Source organism: Aotus nancymaae, unplaced genomic scaffold (genome assembly GCF_030222135.1).
Source record: "Aotus nancymaae isolate 86718 unplaced genomic scaffold, 86718_ANA_hifiasm-v0.15.2.pri h1tg000006l, whole genome shotgun sequence".
Taxonomy (NCBI): Eukaryota; Metazoa; Chordata; class Mammalia; order Primates; family Aotidae; genus Aotus; species Aotus nancymaae.
Genome location: NW_026988417.1, coordinates 47,635,829 through 47,652,950, shown reverse-complemented (window position 1 = coordinate 47,652,950; position 17,122 = coordinate 47,635,829). Strand labels below are relative to the sequence as shown.

The 17,122-nt window shown below is 38.7% G+C and overlaps 1 protein-coding gene across 1 annotated transcript in view; it reads right to left on the bottom strand.

Moving 5' to 3' along the window:
* Positions 1-17,122, bottom strand: part of DCUN1D4 (defective in cullin neddylation 1 domain containing 4) — a 75,316-nt gene that overhangs the window by 10,549 nt on the left and 47,645 nt on the right. Inside the window, 2 exon segments of the mRNA XM_021670372.2 lie at positions 7,369-7,477; positions 14,783-14,874. Of these exon segments, the coding sequence (XP_021526047.1) occupies positions 7,369-7,477; positions 14,783-14,874 (201 nt within the window).

Sequence of the window (17,122 nt, the reverse complement as noted above, 5' to 3'; positions counted from 1 at the left end):
TAGTACTGAGAGGAGGACAGTGTACCAGCTTAAATCTGTGGGGCTGCTTACAGCTTCCAGAAACACGGACTCAAACACTGGAGAAGACCAGCAGGCACCTTCTGTCAGGAAAGCAAGTATACAGAGGGGCTGACAGGCTTGCTCTCAAAATTAACCTCCCACAAGATTACCTCTCAGTAAAAGTCAATCCCACTGGAGTGTTCTGCCTCCACAAGACTCTCCATTCAACTGCTTTAAGGTTTTATTTCAAGAAGTGAAACAGTCACCTCTCCAGTGCCCTCCTCCCATCTTCCCTTTCACTAGTTCCCCTTCTAAAAGGCCTCCCTTTCTCTCCCTCTCTAGCAGCTTCTAACTTTGCTTCCTTCCTGATTCTGTCTGGTTCACCTCAAATCACTCCACCAGGGCTCCTCTCAAACTTCTCACTCTAAGTCTGTCCCTTCCTGCATCAAGGCAGGACTGCAATGCTAGAAACACATCCTACTCTATGGAGAACAGCAGTGCAAATCCGTGGTCTCTGCTCTCACCCGGACCTCAATGCTGCCAGTCAGTGCCCCACTCAACTCCACATGCATCCTCCTCCAAATGCCACGCATGTCTACACAACCCTTGAACCAGCAGCTTGCCTCCACTACAGAGAAGGTAAAACATCCAATGAACTGATATTTTTAACTACTCTCAGATCAATGAAAAATTACTATACATAGTCTTTTAGTCTACTCTCTTCATCAAATCTTGTTGTTCTCACTAGGTCCTTTTTTAAAAAGGAAGCAAGGAAAAATGGCTGTTTTATTTAAAAGAATCCATATAACAATATTTGTTTATATAATAAATAAAATTTACATTGAGGGCAAAAAACCCTATGCATAAAAATACTGAGGCAAAATTCCAATTGTAGAAGAGAACTGATCATGTTGGCCCTTGTGCATATCCCACTGTCTTCCTCTAGCAAGATTCCACAGGAAAAGGAGAGCTTTGTGGAAGGAAAGGCAATGTGGCTCTGTGAAGAACACTGGCCTGGACATCAAGGGCAGAGCGCGGGCCCTGCTGCTGCCCCTCCTCGCTGGCTCTCAGTCTCATCATCCTACATTGATAGCCTGGACCAGATGACTTCTGAAGATCCTTTCAGCTTTCAAGCGTCATGACTCTAAGACATCCATAAAACTATAAATAAGTTCAAGTCAAAGACAAATTAGGAGAAAAATAACACAACTTTATAGCCAAGTACTACTTTAAATTGGCTACAAGGTTCAAAGGGGAGAAAAGAAATGATTGGGGCTGCAATTTTGGTAGAGAACTGTTAAAGGGGCTATTTTATTATTTTCTGGTGTTGTACTGTAGTTTCTTTCCTGGCATTTTAAGCAGAATTCAGAATATTTAATATATTATACCACCACTGTTAGTTGCAATATAATATTTAGGATATTAAAATTATATCATAAAGCTCAATTTTCATTAAAGTGTGATTTTTAAAAGTTCACTGCAATGTTAATTATGAGTTTTTACCTCCAGGAGTCCATTTTTCTAGAAGGAACAAAAAGATTTGGTGGGGAAAAAAGGAGGTTTGAGTTCTATTTCCAACCAAGATAGAGTAACAGACAAGACTCCCCTTTCTACTTAAAAACAACCAGAAAACTAGACAAAAAGATGAAATGATGGCTTCACATGATGAAAAACAGGCAACACAGGACTGTGATCCCCAGGAAAAAGAAAACAAATAAGGTAAGCCCTAGGTTGATACCAGCTTACTCTGCAGACGTGGTTTCCACGCCATGGCAAAGAAAGGGGAACCCAAAACTGAGCCCAGCAATCTTGCTGAGTTGGAGAAGACAGAGATTGGAGTTCAAGGTGGCAAAGATAACTATAATGTATGCAGCCAAATACTAGTGAGGTGGAAACTACACAAAGAGATGTGAAGGTCTCCAGAGTGGTTTCCTTCAGTCTTTGGCCATATAAACACGTGAGAGGAAATGACCTGAGTCTGAAAAGAACCATGGCAAATGAGTGAGCAGAAGTCCCCAGGGTTTATTCAGGGCTGGGGACAGTTTGTAATCCCACTAGTCAGCATGGGAAGATCTCATAGTATACAAGGCATTAGACAGAATCCTGAAAAAAATATTGCCTTAGTAGTGGGGCCAAATCATCCCTCTCAAGACTGCTTTGAACCAGCCCTTCCAAAGGATCAAGCTGATTCCAAGTAATTTATACACTTAAAAAACAAACAAATTCAACACTATCTAAGGCAATACAACAAAACCCACAGCAACCAAAACATAAAATTCACAATATCCAGCTCCAATTAAAAAAATATATATATACAAGCAAAGAATTTGGGCAAGTGACTCACATAACCAAGAAAAAAATAAAACAACAGAAAGAGATGCAGAAATAACAGATGATGGAACCAGAAGACAAGATTATAAAAATACCTACTATAAACATGTTCTAGAAATCAGAGGAAGCAGAAAATATTATCATGATAGGGAGAGAAATTGAAGACATAAGCAAGACCCAAATGGAACTTTAAAAGATGAAAAACATAGTATCTAAAATGAAAAATATGTTGGTTGAGATTAACAGATTAGACACTGCAAAAGAAAAGATTAATATTGGAAGACAGTAATAAAAATTATTAAAAATGAAACGGAAAAAACAAAAAATAATACAGAACACAGCATCGGTGGCTTGTGGGACACAATCAAGCAACCTAACATAGGTATAACCATAGTCCCAGAAGAGCAGAGACAGAACCAAAAAAATTTGGAGAAATAACAGCAGAAAGATTTCCCAATTTAATAAAAACTATAAACCCACAGATCCAAAAAGCTCATCAAACCCCAACCAAAATAAAGAAAATTATTCCAGGGAATATCGTAATAAACTTGCTAAAAAGCAATGGAAAGAGAAAAGTTAGAAAACAAAAGACATGTTTAAAGGAATAAAGGTAAGAATGACACCAGACTTAAAATTACACATGATGAAAGACAGTACAGAGACATTAATGAAGCACAGAAAGAATAAACTATCAACCTAGAATTTTTTTACCCCGAGAAGTCTCTAAGTTGAAGACAAAATAAAAGCTTACAGAATTAATCACCAGCAGATCTGTCCTATGAGAAATGTTAAAGAAAGTGGGTTGTATGTATGTGGTTTGAGATGGAGTCTCGCTCTGTCGCCAGGCTGGAGTGCAGTGGCATGATCTTGGCTCACTGCAACCTCCACCTCCTGGGTTCAAGCGATTCTCCTGCCTCAGCTTCCCGAGTAGCTGGGTGCACTACCACGCCCAGCTAATTTTTCTATTTTTAGTGGAGATGGGGTTTCACTATGTTGGCCAGGATAGTCTCAATCTCTTGACCTAGTGATCTGCCTGCTTAGCCCTCCCAAAGTGCTAGGATTATAGGCATGAGCCACCTCGCCTGGCCAAGAAAAGTTTTTTAGGCAAAAGGAAAATGATACCAGATAGAAACGTGGATCTACATAAAAGAAATAAAGAGCATAGAAATGGTATATTTGGTATATGTAAGTAACAATAAAAGGCATTTTTGCCTATTTAAGGCAAAAATTATGGCAGCATTGTGAGATTTATAGCCTAAGTAAAATGTATGACAAAAACAGCATAAAGTAGGCCAGGCGTGGTGGCTCACGCCTGTAATCCAAGCACTTTGGAGGCCAAGGTGGGCAGATCACCTGAGGTCGGGAGTTCAAGACCAGCCTGACCAACATGGTGAAACACCATCTTCATTAAAAAAAAAAAAAAAATTAAAAAAAAAAAAAACGCATAAAGTATAGAGGGCAAAATGAAAGTATACTGTGGTGGAGATTCTTGAATTATATACATGAAATGGCATAACATTATATGAAGGTAGGCTGTGAAATTTAAAGATGTATACAGGAATGCCTAGAGCAATTACTAGGAAAAATATAGTAAGGCAATAGTGAAAATAAAATGGAATAACTTTTAAAAAATCTAAAAAGAAGGCAGGAAAGGAACAAAAAATAGGTGGGACACATAGAGAAAAAACAGCAAGATAGGAGATATAAATTTTACCCATACCAATAATTACATTAAATCTAATTGTTTCAGCATCCCAGTTAAAACACACATTGTCAGGCCCAACCATATGCTATCCATAAGAAGCTCACTTTAAACATAAACAGGTTAAAAGCAAAAGGATTAAAAAAGATACATCATGCAGACTTTAATCAAAAGTAAAATGGATAAAGTAGACTTCAGAATAAGGAATACTACCAGAGATAAAGAGAGACATTTCATAATGTAAAGGGTCAATTCATCAAGAGGATATAACAATACTAAGTATGTCTAAACCTAGTATCAGTGCTTCAAAACATGTGAAGCAAAAAAGTGATAGACGTGACAGAAGAAATACAGATGGAGAGTTCAACATTCCTCTTTCAATAATTGATGAACAAGTAGACAGAAATCAGGAAGAATACAGAAGACCTGAAGAATACTATCAACCAACTTGACCTAACTGACATTTATAGAACACTCCACTGACAACAACAGAATATTCATCCTTCTCAAGTACACATAAAACATTCATCACAGTAGACCATATTCTGGACCATAAATCAAACAGATTAAAATTATACAGTGTATGTTTTCTGACCACAACAGAATTAAACTGAGTATCAATAATAGAAAGATTATCTGGAAAATCCTAAATACCTGGAAAATAACATACTTCTAAATAATCAGTAGGCCAAAAAAGAATTCATAAGGAGAACTGGAAAATATTTTTAACTGAATGAAAATGAAAATATCACATCTCAAAACTTGTGGATATACAGCTCAACAAAACAAAGCAAAAAAGAACAGCATCCATTAAAAAATTTATCTTAGAGCCTATTTTAGCTGAACTGAATCTGGTAATTAAGCGATGATTAAACATGGTTGTTTTTATTTATTGTTCTGTGAAAGGACTTAATTCACCAATATTAATTGAGACTCTCGTTTAAAACAAAGGGTGTACAAAGAATGAAAGTACAGAGTCCCTCAATCTACCAGGAAAAATTAAGGCTGGTACCCAAACTCCAAAGCCAAGCAGAGGAGACACCAGGGTTACATAGCTGAAGGCAGCACAATCCCGCCCTGACAGGTTGATTCCCGACAGAGTGACTGGGAGGCTGCATGGAAGCAGAAGCACATGGCTCGGGTCCAGGGCCTGGATGGATACAACTGTGAAGTCCAAAAAGGGCTCTAGGCAAGGGCCCAGCACGACCAAAGGCAGAGAGGCCAGGAAGCAGGGCCAGTGAGCGGCCATTAGTACAATTTCACCACCACAAGGCAGGTGTTGTGTGCGGAAGCTTGGGACTTAGTTGTGAGAGTCTGGAGTAACCCACACACTAGATTTGGAGACAGAAGGCCTCAGTTTGAGTTCTGGGTCTACTATGAACAACATGGCCATTTCTCCCCTTTGCTGAAGCGCACTTTCCTTTGTGAAGTGGACTGAAACCACTCCTGGCTGTTCCTCAGAGCTGCCATGGGAACAACTGTGTCGTATACACAGGGAAGTGCTGGGTCAATATAAAGACAGTAGGGAGGTACTAGAGGCTGTGGGAAGCAGGAAGGTGGCTGAGCAACTCAGGGGCTGAAGGAAGAGGAATGACACCCTAGTGATGCAAGCGCTGGGTAAGAAGTGAAAGAATGTGGACATGAGGCTACTGGAAGAGTGCTGGTAGGGAGAAGCAAGGCCTCCACCGGCGAGGCTGCAGTGGAGGCACCAAGAAAAAGGTTGCCAAAGGAGTATTCATGAGATAGGCCAGGGTGACTGCCCCAGAACGGGACAGAAGCCAGGGAGGAGTAAACCAGTACCTGGATCTAAAGCACAGTGGGTATGTGGGAGAACTGTGACTCCCCAGCCAAGGAAGTTAGAAAACAGAGCTGATTTGGGTAGAGAAGGTATGATGCTTCTAAATGAATTTCTACCCGTACTATAAAATATAGCTGACTTTGGGTGGAAAAAAAAAATCTCAGGTAATAAACTATTTAATCCTAGAAACCAGTCATCTATTCTAAAAGCATCTGGCAAATAACTTCCCTTTTCTTTTTTTAACCTCAAACTCCTGTTCTTAAGCAATCCTCTTACCTCAGCCTCCTGAGTAGCTAGAATTTCAGGCACCATATCTGGCTAATTAAAAAAAAATTTTTTTTTTTTTAATAGAGACAGGGTCTCAGTATGTTACCCAGGCTGGTCTCAAACTCCTGGCTTTAAGTGATATTCCTGCCTTGGCCTCCTAAAGCGCTGGGGTTATAGGTATGAGCCACTGTGTCTGGCCTGGCATGGAACTTTTATATATTATTACACAAACGTCATTTTATCAAACACTGTATCTGAATTTCACCTCATCATTTCTAACATCAAATTTCCATGCATGTTGTGATTTTACTAGAAGGTTGTAATAATGGGAAAATACATGAATTAGGGCACCACAGAGAACGTTATTGCAGATGCATCAAAATTCACCATCAAATAAACCTTTGGTGCTGAACTGGCAGAGCCAAAGAGAGTAAAAAGTGAAAAAAAATCTATATGGTGGTAAGGAAAAAGAATCATTTGTCACTGAGTTCTCTGCTTTAAAAAAAAAAAATCATTTAAAAAAAGCAATCAATCAAGAAAGCCTAGTGGATTCACTTGAATCCACTAAACACACAGACCTAACAGAAAACATCATTTCAGAATAAACTATAATTGTATGGGATATAGATTTTGTTTGAATTAAGTATGATGCCAACTGGTGCTTCAATATTCACTACCTATGGTGACTAGGCTGAAAAGTAAAACTTTTATTTCACTCCAATAGAACCACTTTCACATACTTCGACTTGACTCACTCACTATGTAATAGACAAACAGGCTAACTGCTTTTCAAAACGATGACTAGAAAAATACATCTGAGTAATGTTCACTGAAATTAGCTTGGGTCTGAAATTCACATGATTTCCAAATACAATAAAAGCACCCAGAGTGAATCTGAATTAGATATGATTAGCTTATTCTAATAAACTCAACAGGAGAAGTTTTGTTTTCTGTGAGAAGGAAAGTTTTTCCAGCCTTATCTAAGAGACTTAAATGACAGTGTCTATTGCATGCCCATGTTACTTCTAGGCCAATTGCAAGAGCCAGTAAACGTCTGCTGCCACTAGAGCTTTTTGCTGACATACAAAATGTTCACCCAGAATCAAACTTAGTTTTAAAAAGCATACATGTAGAAAGAAATACTAACTAGCATCCTGGGAGTAACTTATTCAAGTTTTTTTGCTGTCGCATGTAAAAACAAACCTCAAAAGGCAATTTAAAAAGGGGAGGGAAGAGAGGGAAACATCTGGATAGGCTCCAGAGAACTCACCCGTGCAAAGTCAAACGCATATCTGTAAATAAGTTTAAAGTTTGTAGAATCATTTAATAATGATCTTAAGTAATCCAAAGTATTTCTGAGTTTTTCTGTTGTATCACATCTAGAAAAACAGAATAAAGGCAAATTATGACCTGAGCTTTTTTTCTTCTTTTAATTGGGGCAGTAATTAAAAACACAATACCAAAGGAAAGAACAAAACCCTGAAGTTGGAACACATCCATAACCTATTTTTTCTACACTTAAAAAAAATTTTAAATATACAGAAAAGTTGAAATAGTAAATAAGCACCCACATACCATCCCCTTGACCCAGCAATGAACTTTATTTTTATATTTTTTCACTCTCCCTTGTAACATATACTTTTTTCTATATCACTTAAAAGCTGCAAACATAATGAAACTTCATCCCTAAACACTTCAACACTATTATCAGTCTTACTACTGTATTCTTAGCTAATATACAATCCACATGCAAATTTCCCAATTATTCCCTAATTTCCTTTATAGCCCCTGTTTTCAATCAGGATCCAATCAAGGATCATGCACTGCTTTTAGCTGTCTTATCTCCTTAGTCTCTAGAAGATTGCCCTGACTTTTTCTTTCTTGACAATGTCACTTTTGGAGACCAGACCACTTGTTTTATCAGAATGTCAATCTGTCAGTTAATTTCCCCATAATTATATTCAGATTCAACACTCTGACAAGATGTGTGCCCTTCCCAGCACACACCAGGGGGAGGTTCATCATGTCTATCTGTCCTATTATTGGTGATATTAAGTGGATTCCTATGGTTATAGTGGTGTCCACCATTTTCCATTTAAAGCAATTCCTCCTCTTTGAAATAGTAAATATCCACGGGATAATACCTTGAGATACTTACTTTCACTCAAATGTGTATTGTACATTTTTGAAACTTCCTATTTTCCTCCTGCCTCAATATCCCCACAAACAGGCAATGAACATCCTACCCAGGAGACCAGGTTCACTTGCAGTAAGGCTGGCTCCTGCCACAAGGTCCCCTTCTTGCCCTCCCTTGAGTATGACTGAGTGACATGCACACACATCAATCTGACATTCAGGGAAGGCACATGCCCAATGGATCCTCACTCTCTCTCGGTTCCCCGCCTGCTTAGCAGAGCCCACTCCCTGGGAGCTTCTCCCATTTAGCAACCTGTGTGGCATGCCATGCCTCCCTCTCTGGGACCTGAGAATAAAATAAATCTTTTCATCTCCTATGCCTCTCCCAGCAGAAGTTCTGTGGCCATGAGGGAATGATCTTTAAAGACCCCACTAGGAGGACATGCTCCCAACAACACACAATGGTTATAGCATCCATTGGTGATATCAGCCTGAGTCAGTAACATCTGAAGATCCAAGATGGTGATTTTCTAATCCTATCATTTCTTCTACATTTATTGGCTGTAATTCTTCTATAAAGAAGAGCTCCACACACGATCTTCTTACTTTCTGGACTTAGGATTTTTCTGCTTTTAATTTGGTGTGTTATAATCTGTTACTGTCATTATTCTTTTTGATTGTACAAACTTTCCCCATTTGGGCAACAGCCCCCCTAAAGCTGGCTCTAGTTTCCTTCTGACATGTCCCTACCAGTTTCTGAGCATTTCCTTGAGTTCTGGCACAAGATGTTCCAGCTCACCCTGTTCTTGTCCTATGCCAGACTTGAAATCAACCATTTCTCTAGGGAGCCTTGGTGATAATAACCTGTTTTTACTGGTAAGTGATACAGTGTTTGCTTTTCATAGGGAAGCAGACTTACTGGTTATTTTTACAAAGTAATTTTCTGTTTGCAATATCTAACCCTTAAAAATGACAATCAAGTCACCATTTTCACCAGCAATATTAAAGATTTTCAGTGTTGAACATGTATTGTGTCTGTCTACAGAGCTTTAACCTATTAAGTACAGGTAATATACACGCCAAGTATTATCAATATATTTTGTATACTGTATGAACTAAAATGGCTCATAATAGAGCACACTAATCTATTTTATAGCAACAAGCCTGTAAAAGCTCCTTCTTTGCACCTAACTACAAATAAGTCCTTATGATCTCTTTGTTGAGATGATAAACTATCTAAAAGCCCACAATTAAACTAAATGTTTAATTTCTATGAAACAGAACAACTTAGAATGACCTTTATTTCTTCCTAATGTGGAAAATAAAAAAGATTAAAATTAGACTATTTTAGAAGTTGGAAAAGACCTCTTTAAGAGAGTAACACATAAGCTGAGGGCTGAAAGATAAGCAAGATCTAGATATTTTGGAGAGGTGGGAAAGGCTCTCTGTATATTAGGAACAGCATATGCAAAGGTCCAGAAGCAGATGGGAGTATAGTAAGTCCAACAGACTAAAAGAAAGCCACCGTGGCTGGAGTGGACAGAGGAAGAGGGAAAGAGGTATAAGATGATGCTGAGAGGGACACAGGGATGGGCTCATAAAGGGCTTTTGTGGTTCACAGTGAGGGTTTTTAAAATTACATCCTAGGAACAATGGAGGCCACCTGCCACTATGAGAAAGACCATGATCAGGTCTACATCTTGAGAAGCTCACTCTTGCTCTCCATGGAGAATTTGGGGAAGGAAAAGAGATACTGAGAACCAGTTAGAGATCTAGTGCCAGAACCCCAATGATGGGGTTACAGAGAGTAGAAAGATACACAAGAAAGCAGTCAACAGGAGTAAGTCTGGGAGGCAGGGCTAACTTTATACTGGGTGCTCTACTACAGAGTTACATTTTTTAATGGTATGTATATAATAATATAATATTAATAATAATAATGGAGGAGGGTCAAAGAGGAGGGAAACTAGGTAACCCAAAAACATAAGGTCCAGGTCCCTGCTCTTCACTGAAAAGAGGATCAAGGACCAAAGCCACAGATTTGGCTGGCAGTTTAGTCCTGTCCAAGAAGAAGAACAGTTGTTTGTTTTAACAGATTCAAGGGCAGAAAGCACTCATTTAGATAACTACCCCATAGCTAAAAGAAAATAAAGTATCTGTGAGTCTCCAGGCAGAACTACCAGAAGAAATGTGAAGTTCTGCAGCATGCCTGGGAGCCAGCCCAACACCCTGGCAAAAAGATGTCACTATGTTTGAAAGATGCTCAGAGATCCTGTCTGAAATGCAGGAAATGAACAGTTCTTGTGCTTTAAACATAAATTGCACAAGGAATGTTTCTAACTTACATACCCATTAAGAACCTGGGGTTGGAGCTAATATTGCCAATACAGAGTTTAATCTGTTTTAAAGGGGTTCTTGACCCCACAAAGCCTCTGAACTAGCCCCTACTAGTGAAACAGCCCGCTGAGTCACCCTGTCCAGAACCACAGGTTGCCATCTAGTGGTCACTCAACAAGCACATCTTAGAGAACTCGGTTCTAACAGAGCCTGGCTTGGGATATGTAAGCCACCAACCTGAGACACTTAAGAAAGCAGCCACATCTTCAACTCAAGTTTTCCCACATGTTTCTGTTTACCACGCATAATAGAACTTGTAGAAGTCATAGTGACAGTGCCACACTTCTAAGGAACACCATTCCCAAAACAAAAAATGCACACAATGTAAGATCATTTCTTTTTGAGTTTGCTGCTGTAACAGATTCATAAGTGACAGAAATCAATAGAAGAATCATCAAAGCCTATAAAATCAGGGGTAGCTTTCCCCTATTACTCAGGAAAAGGCCACTGCCCCTTCACTTAGTCATCCCAAAGGTATTTTTCCAGTCTATCATCAGTTCTATATAGTTAATTACAATTCTCACTTTTTTTTTTTTAAGTTTAAGAACCATGATTAGCTTAATTCATCAGACCAAAACAGGAGCTGTGTCCTCTGGCAGGGGAGTGCAAGGATCTTGGGAGTGCAAGGATTAATGTTGTCTACCAGCTGCTGACCTAAGTCCAAACTCTCATACTACCCACCTCCTGTTCCAGGCTCACAGGCCCTAGGGAAGCCGAGCACACAATTCCTCTGGAGAGCATCAGGGAGACTAATTTTTGAGAGCCCAAGCATAAGCCATAAGCCATACTTCGCCACTCTAGTTTGAGTGGCCTCACAGACACCCAGGAAATGACAGAGATGATTAAAAACTCTGGTTCCACAGCCCATGGGCTTTCTGTTTCTACCACACTCCCATTGTACAGTAACTTTTTTTTTTTTTTACGGCATTTTAACCAAATATTTAATCAACTATAATGAATGGTCTGAATGTTGTATCCCCCCTACATTTGTAGGCTGAAATCCTTGAAATCCTTACCCCCAAGGTGATGGTATCAGAAAGTGGTGCCTTTGTGAGATTATTACATCCTGGGGGCAGAATCCTCGTGAACGAGATTAGTTAAGAGGCCCAAGGGAGTTTGTTCGTCCTTTCCAACATGTGAGGACCCAGCTAGAAGGCACCATCTATGGACCAAAAAGCAGGCTCTCACCAGGCACCAAATTTATGGCATCTTAGTCTTGAACTTCTCAGCCTCCAGAGAAATAAAATTCTGTTGTTTATAAGCCACCCAGTCTAAAGCATTCTGTTATAGCTGCCTAAAGGGCCTAAGCCATATATGAATATATATCACTACAGATTTTGTTCTACACTTGTTAATTCCAGTTTGAGATCAAACTATTTCATTAGATAGGTTTAATAAAATCAAAATGAGCAAAAGAAGAAAAGAAATCCAAAATAGAAGACAAAGTAGTTTAAAAGATAGACTACTTTCTGCCTTTAGAGCATATAAATGATTACTCTCTGGGTTTTCTTACGCACTAGGTGCACATACCTCACAAATACAATGTTTATTTAGTTAATTTACCTGCATAAAGAGAAGTGACCTTATTATTTTGGGCTCTTTTGCCTGAATATTGTTTATAAGCCCCTGCTCTTAATGGACTTTATCTTATTCATGGTTTTAGATTCCCCAGGGCCTGGAATACTACATGTGGCACATCACTGTCATTCAAACTGTTGCTGAACAAATGACTAATCGGAAAGTCAGGGTGGGAGGGCAGGCAGAGGTTCTTAAACTTGAAGTTGGACTATTTTTGAACTACGAAGAACCTTAAAAGTTATTCTGAATAATTCTCTCCACCTCACTGATGAGGATACCAACCTCAAGAGTTTCATATCACGAAAAGCAAGCAGGTTCCTCCATGCCTTTACAGTAGATCAGGCTTGTCACTAAACTCTGAATTGCAAAGATCAAGTGGCAATCACCTTGAGAACCCACCTGCCACCACCTGCATCATACAAAGTGGAAAGCAAGGTTCCCAACAAAGAGCCTGAAGGAGTACCCTGGATTCAGAACGTGGACGCAGAACTCTTCCAGGAAACTGCTTCTCACTTCCCAGGAGATCCGGCTCTCAAACACATGGGCAAGGTCTGGTATCAGGTAATATTCTTTTGTAGAAGGACATTCTTTTGTAAATAACTTAGTACTATACAAAAATGGGTATCATACCTTCTTAAGACAAATAAAAATAAGTCTGAAAATGTTGATGGTACCTCTCTGAAGGCTTGAAATAAAATCCTGATATGGCCATGCATTCATCATCACAAGGACACTTTAAAAAGCAGCCATCAGATGCTCTAGTCAGCAATGAAGGCCAGGCACGGTGGCTTACACCTGTAATTCCAACACTGGGAGGCTGAGACAGGCAGATTACTTGAGGCCAGGAAGTTCGAGCCTAGCCAACACGGTGAAACCTCATCTCTACTAAAAATGCAAAACTCAGCCAGGTGTGGTGGTGTCCACCTGTAATCCCAGCTACTTGGGAGACAGGCACAAGAATCACTTGAACCTGGGAGGCAAAGGTTGCAGTGAGCCAAGATCGTGCCACTGCACTCCAGCCTGGGCAACTGAGGGATACTCTGTCTCAAAAAAGAAAAAGAAAAGAAAAGAATGAAGAAAAGTAGAAAAATAATAAAGAGTCAAACAAGATTAAAATCATAAGATGTTCCCCCAAAAGGACAAACGAGTTTTAAGAGATTTCAGAGAATTTAAAATTTAGAGCACACTGATAGGAAAGTACATTAGTAAAAGGATGGTTTGGCTTTTACCTAAAACTCATTTGTCATCAGATAATATTGTTAGAAGGAAGAATGTGATTTAAGAATCACAAGTCTTAAGTATTCTTAAGTGTTCTTCCCATCTCTGCCACATTCATACATCACTGATTCCCTCTATGCCTCAGTTTCATTATTTGTAAAACGTTCAGGATAAAGTCTGATCTGTCTTCCTCACAAAGTAGCTGTGAGGCATTCAAACGGGAGAACAGTGAAAGTCTTCATAAACTACTAAAGCACAATGCAATTAAAGCATTCTTAACAATAACAAATGGACAGTGATATTAAAAGTGGACAAATTCCAAATTATTTAAATAAACCACTTCAACTCCAATTTTCATCCAGCAAAAATCAAGATCTATTATTTCTAAAGTGAAAAGAAAAAGCCATCCCAATTACTTTATATTAAAATTACTCTTAAGAATTAGCATCTTCAATGCCATTTGAAACATTTAGTCATCCACTTCAACTGCATCTTTCAAGGCATAATATAGAATGACAATTTGTTTTCTTGAATGAAACTCAGCAAACAAATAACACACAGGCACAGACATGCACACACATATCACATGCGCAAAGCAAATACATACAACCATTGATTTTTCTTATCCTGGACCAGGTTACGCAAATCAAACCTTTATTAATTTTTTAAATCACTGGAATAATGAAGTTTTAATTCTGCCCAAAGTTAAAATCAGAATACACAGATATCAAATATTTTAACTTACAAGTAACACATTACTCAACTTTTTCTCACTAACTATAAACCAGATGTCAGTACGTCTTTGCCTTTTAAGCTCTAAACCTGCACTGCCCAACTCAATAGCCACTGGGCACATGTGACTACTCAGTGCTTGAAATGTGGCTAATACAAATGGAGACAGACCATAAAATACACCCCAGATTTTGACGACTTACCATGAGAAAAAAGAACGTAAAAATATCTCATCGATTTCTTAAAAACACTGATTGTATGTTGAAATGAAAATATGCTGGATTATTTGGGGTTAATACAATAGATTAAAACTGATTTTACCTGTTTCTACTTTTACATGTGGCTATTTAAAAAATCTTAAATTACACAGGTGGCTTGCTTCTATGAGAAAACATTGGTCCATTTGTCCTGGAGAGAGGTGCTCTACAAGAATAGTAACACTCTTTCTCTCTCCACATACACATATAGACACTTTAAAAATTCGCCCAGAATAGTCCTCAAAATGGGTCTTAGTCTTTACATCTTTGGCCACTGAGGAAGCTTGGCCAGACCACCTGAAGTCCCAGGGAGGAGGTAACCATCTGGGAAGGGCAGGGACCCCACTAGTACAGCCTAGGACTTACTGGAGAGAAGTCATTCCTTTTAACCACTCTTGTAGAGTAAAATAGCCCATGTTTTGTGCATCCAATTTCCAAGCCAGGACAAGCATAACTACCTGTTAAAAAAAAAATACACAATTAAAAAATATATTAGACAAATTTTACAAGAATAGACAAATCGATCTCAGTCATTAATACATTAATGTTTTGTCAAATGCTTCTGTTCACAGTAGTTTAGTCACTGAAATATGAGCAGAGTTAACTTCAAAAATGAGTTCTAGTTTGGCAAGCATTTAAAAAGTTTGACAATAAAGTCTGCTGACAAGAGTTTAGAGAAGCATGTACTCTCCTGATGCATGATACTGGAGGTATAGGGTGATCACCCTCTCCAGAGGGCAGTATCAAATGTAAAACCAGTTATTGACTCGGCAGTTCCACCTACGGAAAGTTATCTTATAGCTCTACCTGTGAACAACACAAAAATGAATACTCAACAGTATTTACTGCAGTACAATTTGTAGCAGTTAAAGACTGAAAACAACCACGTCCATTAATAAGGAACTGGTTATATACTTCTTTGCTGAATACATTCCATATAAAGGAATACTATGATACCACTAAGATGAATAAAGTAGAATTAGCTGGACAAATATAGAATAATCTCCAAGATGTATTAAATGAAACAGCAAGGTGTAGAACATGTATTAAAACATAACAAGGTGGACAAGAGGAGACACGCAGTGGAGTTGTAGCATACATAAATTAATGTTTGTGAATTCACTATATACAATGGGGGAAAATTATTTTAAAGTAGCCCCACATTCCACTTTAAGACAGCACTATGCCTGGAATGAGCGTAGGATCCATGGCATGGTCCCATCACTTGTAAAGGAGGGGCAGGCCCCCAGTGCCACCTGTGCTTTTGGGAATCTTCTGAAACCATGCAGACTTCAGAAACTGTGACAACTCTGGTTTATGCCACTGCTTACCACTTTTTCACTTAGCTATTTTAGAGAAAAGATAGCACAGAGAACTGATGGTGAGTTTTAATAAATACCTGAAGCTACAAAGATAAAATGACAGGTCAAAGGTGCACCCAGCTTTTTAAGCTATCTGGAACACTACATAGGGACAGGGCTGAGGCCATGCACGATTGGGACAAGAGGAGGAAGCCTTCCTTCTCATCTACCTCAAAGATCCTAGAAGAGGTGAGAAGTAACTAAAAAAGAATGTCATTCCTAAAAAGGTAAAGAAGAGGGACAGGGCCTTCTTAGGATCATCCTGCCAGCCACTCCATGGAGCTGGTTATCTCTGGAGAGTCGTTCATATGTAAGGAACACCGAAGTCCTAAACTGGGTATCAGGTATACACTGTTGATGGGCTCTCTCTCTGTATTGAAACAGAAAAAGGCAAAGGGTAGAGAGATACATGTTTCTCCAGGGACTAGGATTTCTCCAGTTACTTTGATTTCTTTACATAGAACCTAAGGCTTCATTTCAGCTACTGAAAGAACCATCCAAAACCATTAAACCACCATCCCTGTGCCCAACTGGGTCACAAAATGGCTGTGGTGAAAGGAACTAGAATGATCTAAAAACATAAAACATGAGGCAAAAAAATCATTTTTAATGATTTCTGAGCCCCCGAGAGCCAACATGTACATTAAAAACTCCAGAACAAGAGTAGTTAGGAGATTCAGAAGCTCTTTTTAATCTGTCTGCCAATAAGCTAGTTTGTAGGCTAAAAATCTCTAGCTTTGTCTAATTTACATCCAGAGGAGTAAGGAAAAGCTTTCTCATGATGCTGACTTTATGGTTTTCCTCATTGGAAATTAGTATCACTGAGAATCTACTAAATTTTTAGAATCTTCACCAAATAAATTAGTACCTATCAATTTTTTGAAAGTCATCAGGTTTTTTTAGATTAAAAAAATTTAGATTACTAGGTAGATTGCTAGGATTGATTAGTAACGACTGCTTAAAAGGCTAAAATATGATTGTTAAATAGGTTAGAAAGCGGTGACTTAAGAGACCAAGGGGCTACTAAGAATTTCTCAAAAAGATGGGGTTACAGTTACTCAAATTATTCACACATTAGTGGATTTTCTCCCCATCCCTCAGGTTTCTTGGAATTCTGACTCTTGTATATCAATTTACCTAGGTGAACTAACTCACATTTTCTAATGCAAACTAGGTATATTCTCGAACCACCTCTATTCCACTCTCTACTAAAAATATTTTAAAATTCCACATAAACACTTGTTAAGTTAAAAAAATGGTGAGGTTGCAAGAACACACAGATACACATAAACACACACACACAAACAAGTATGAATGAAATATGGCTAAACAGTCAAAACAGATA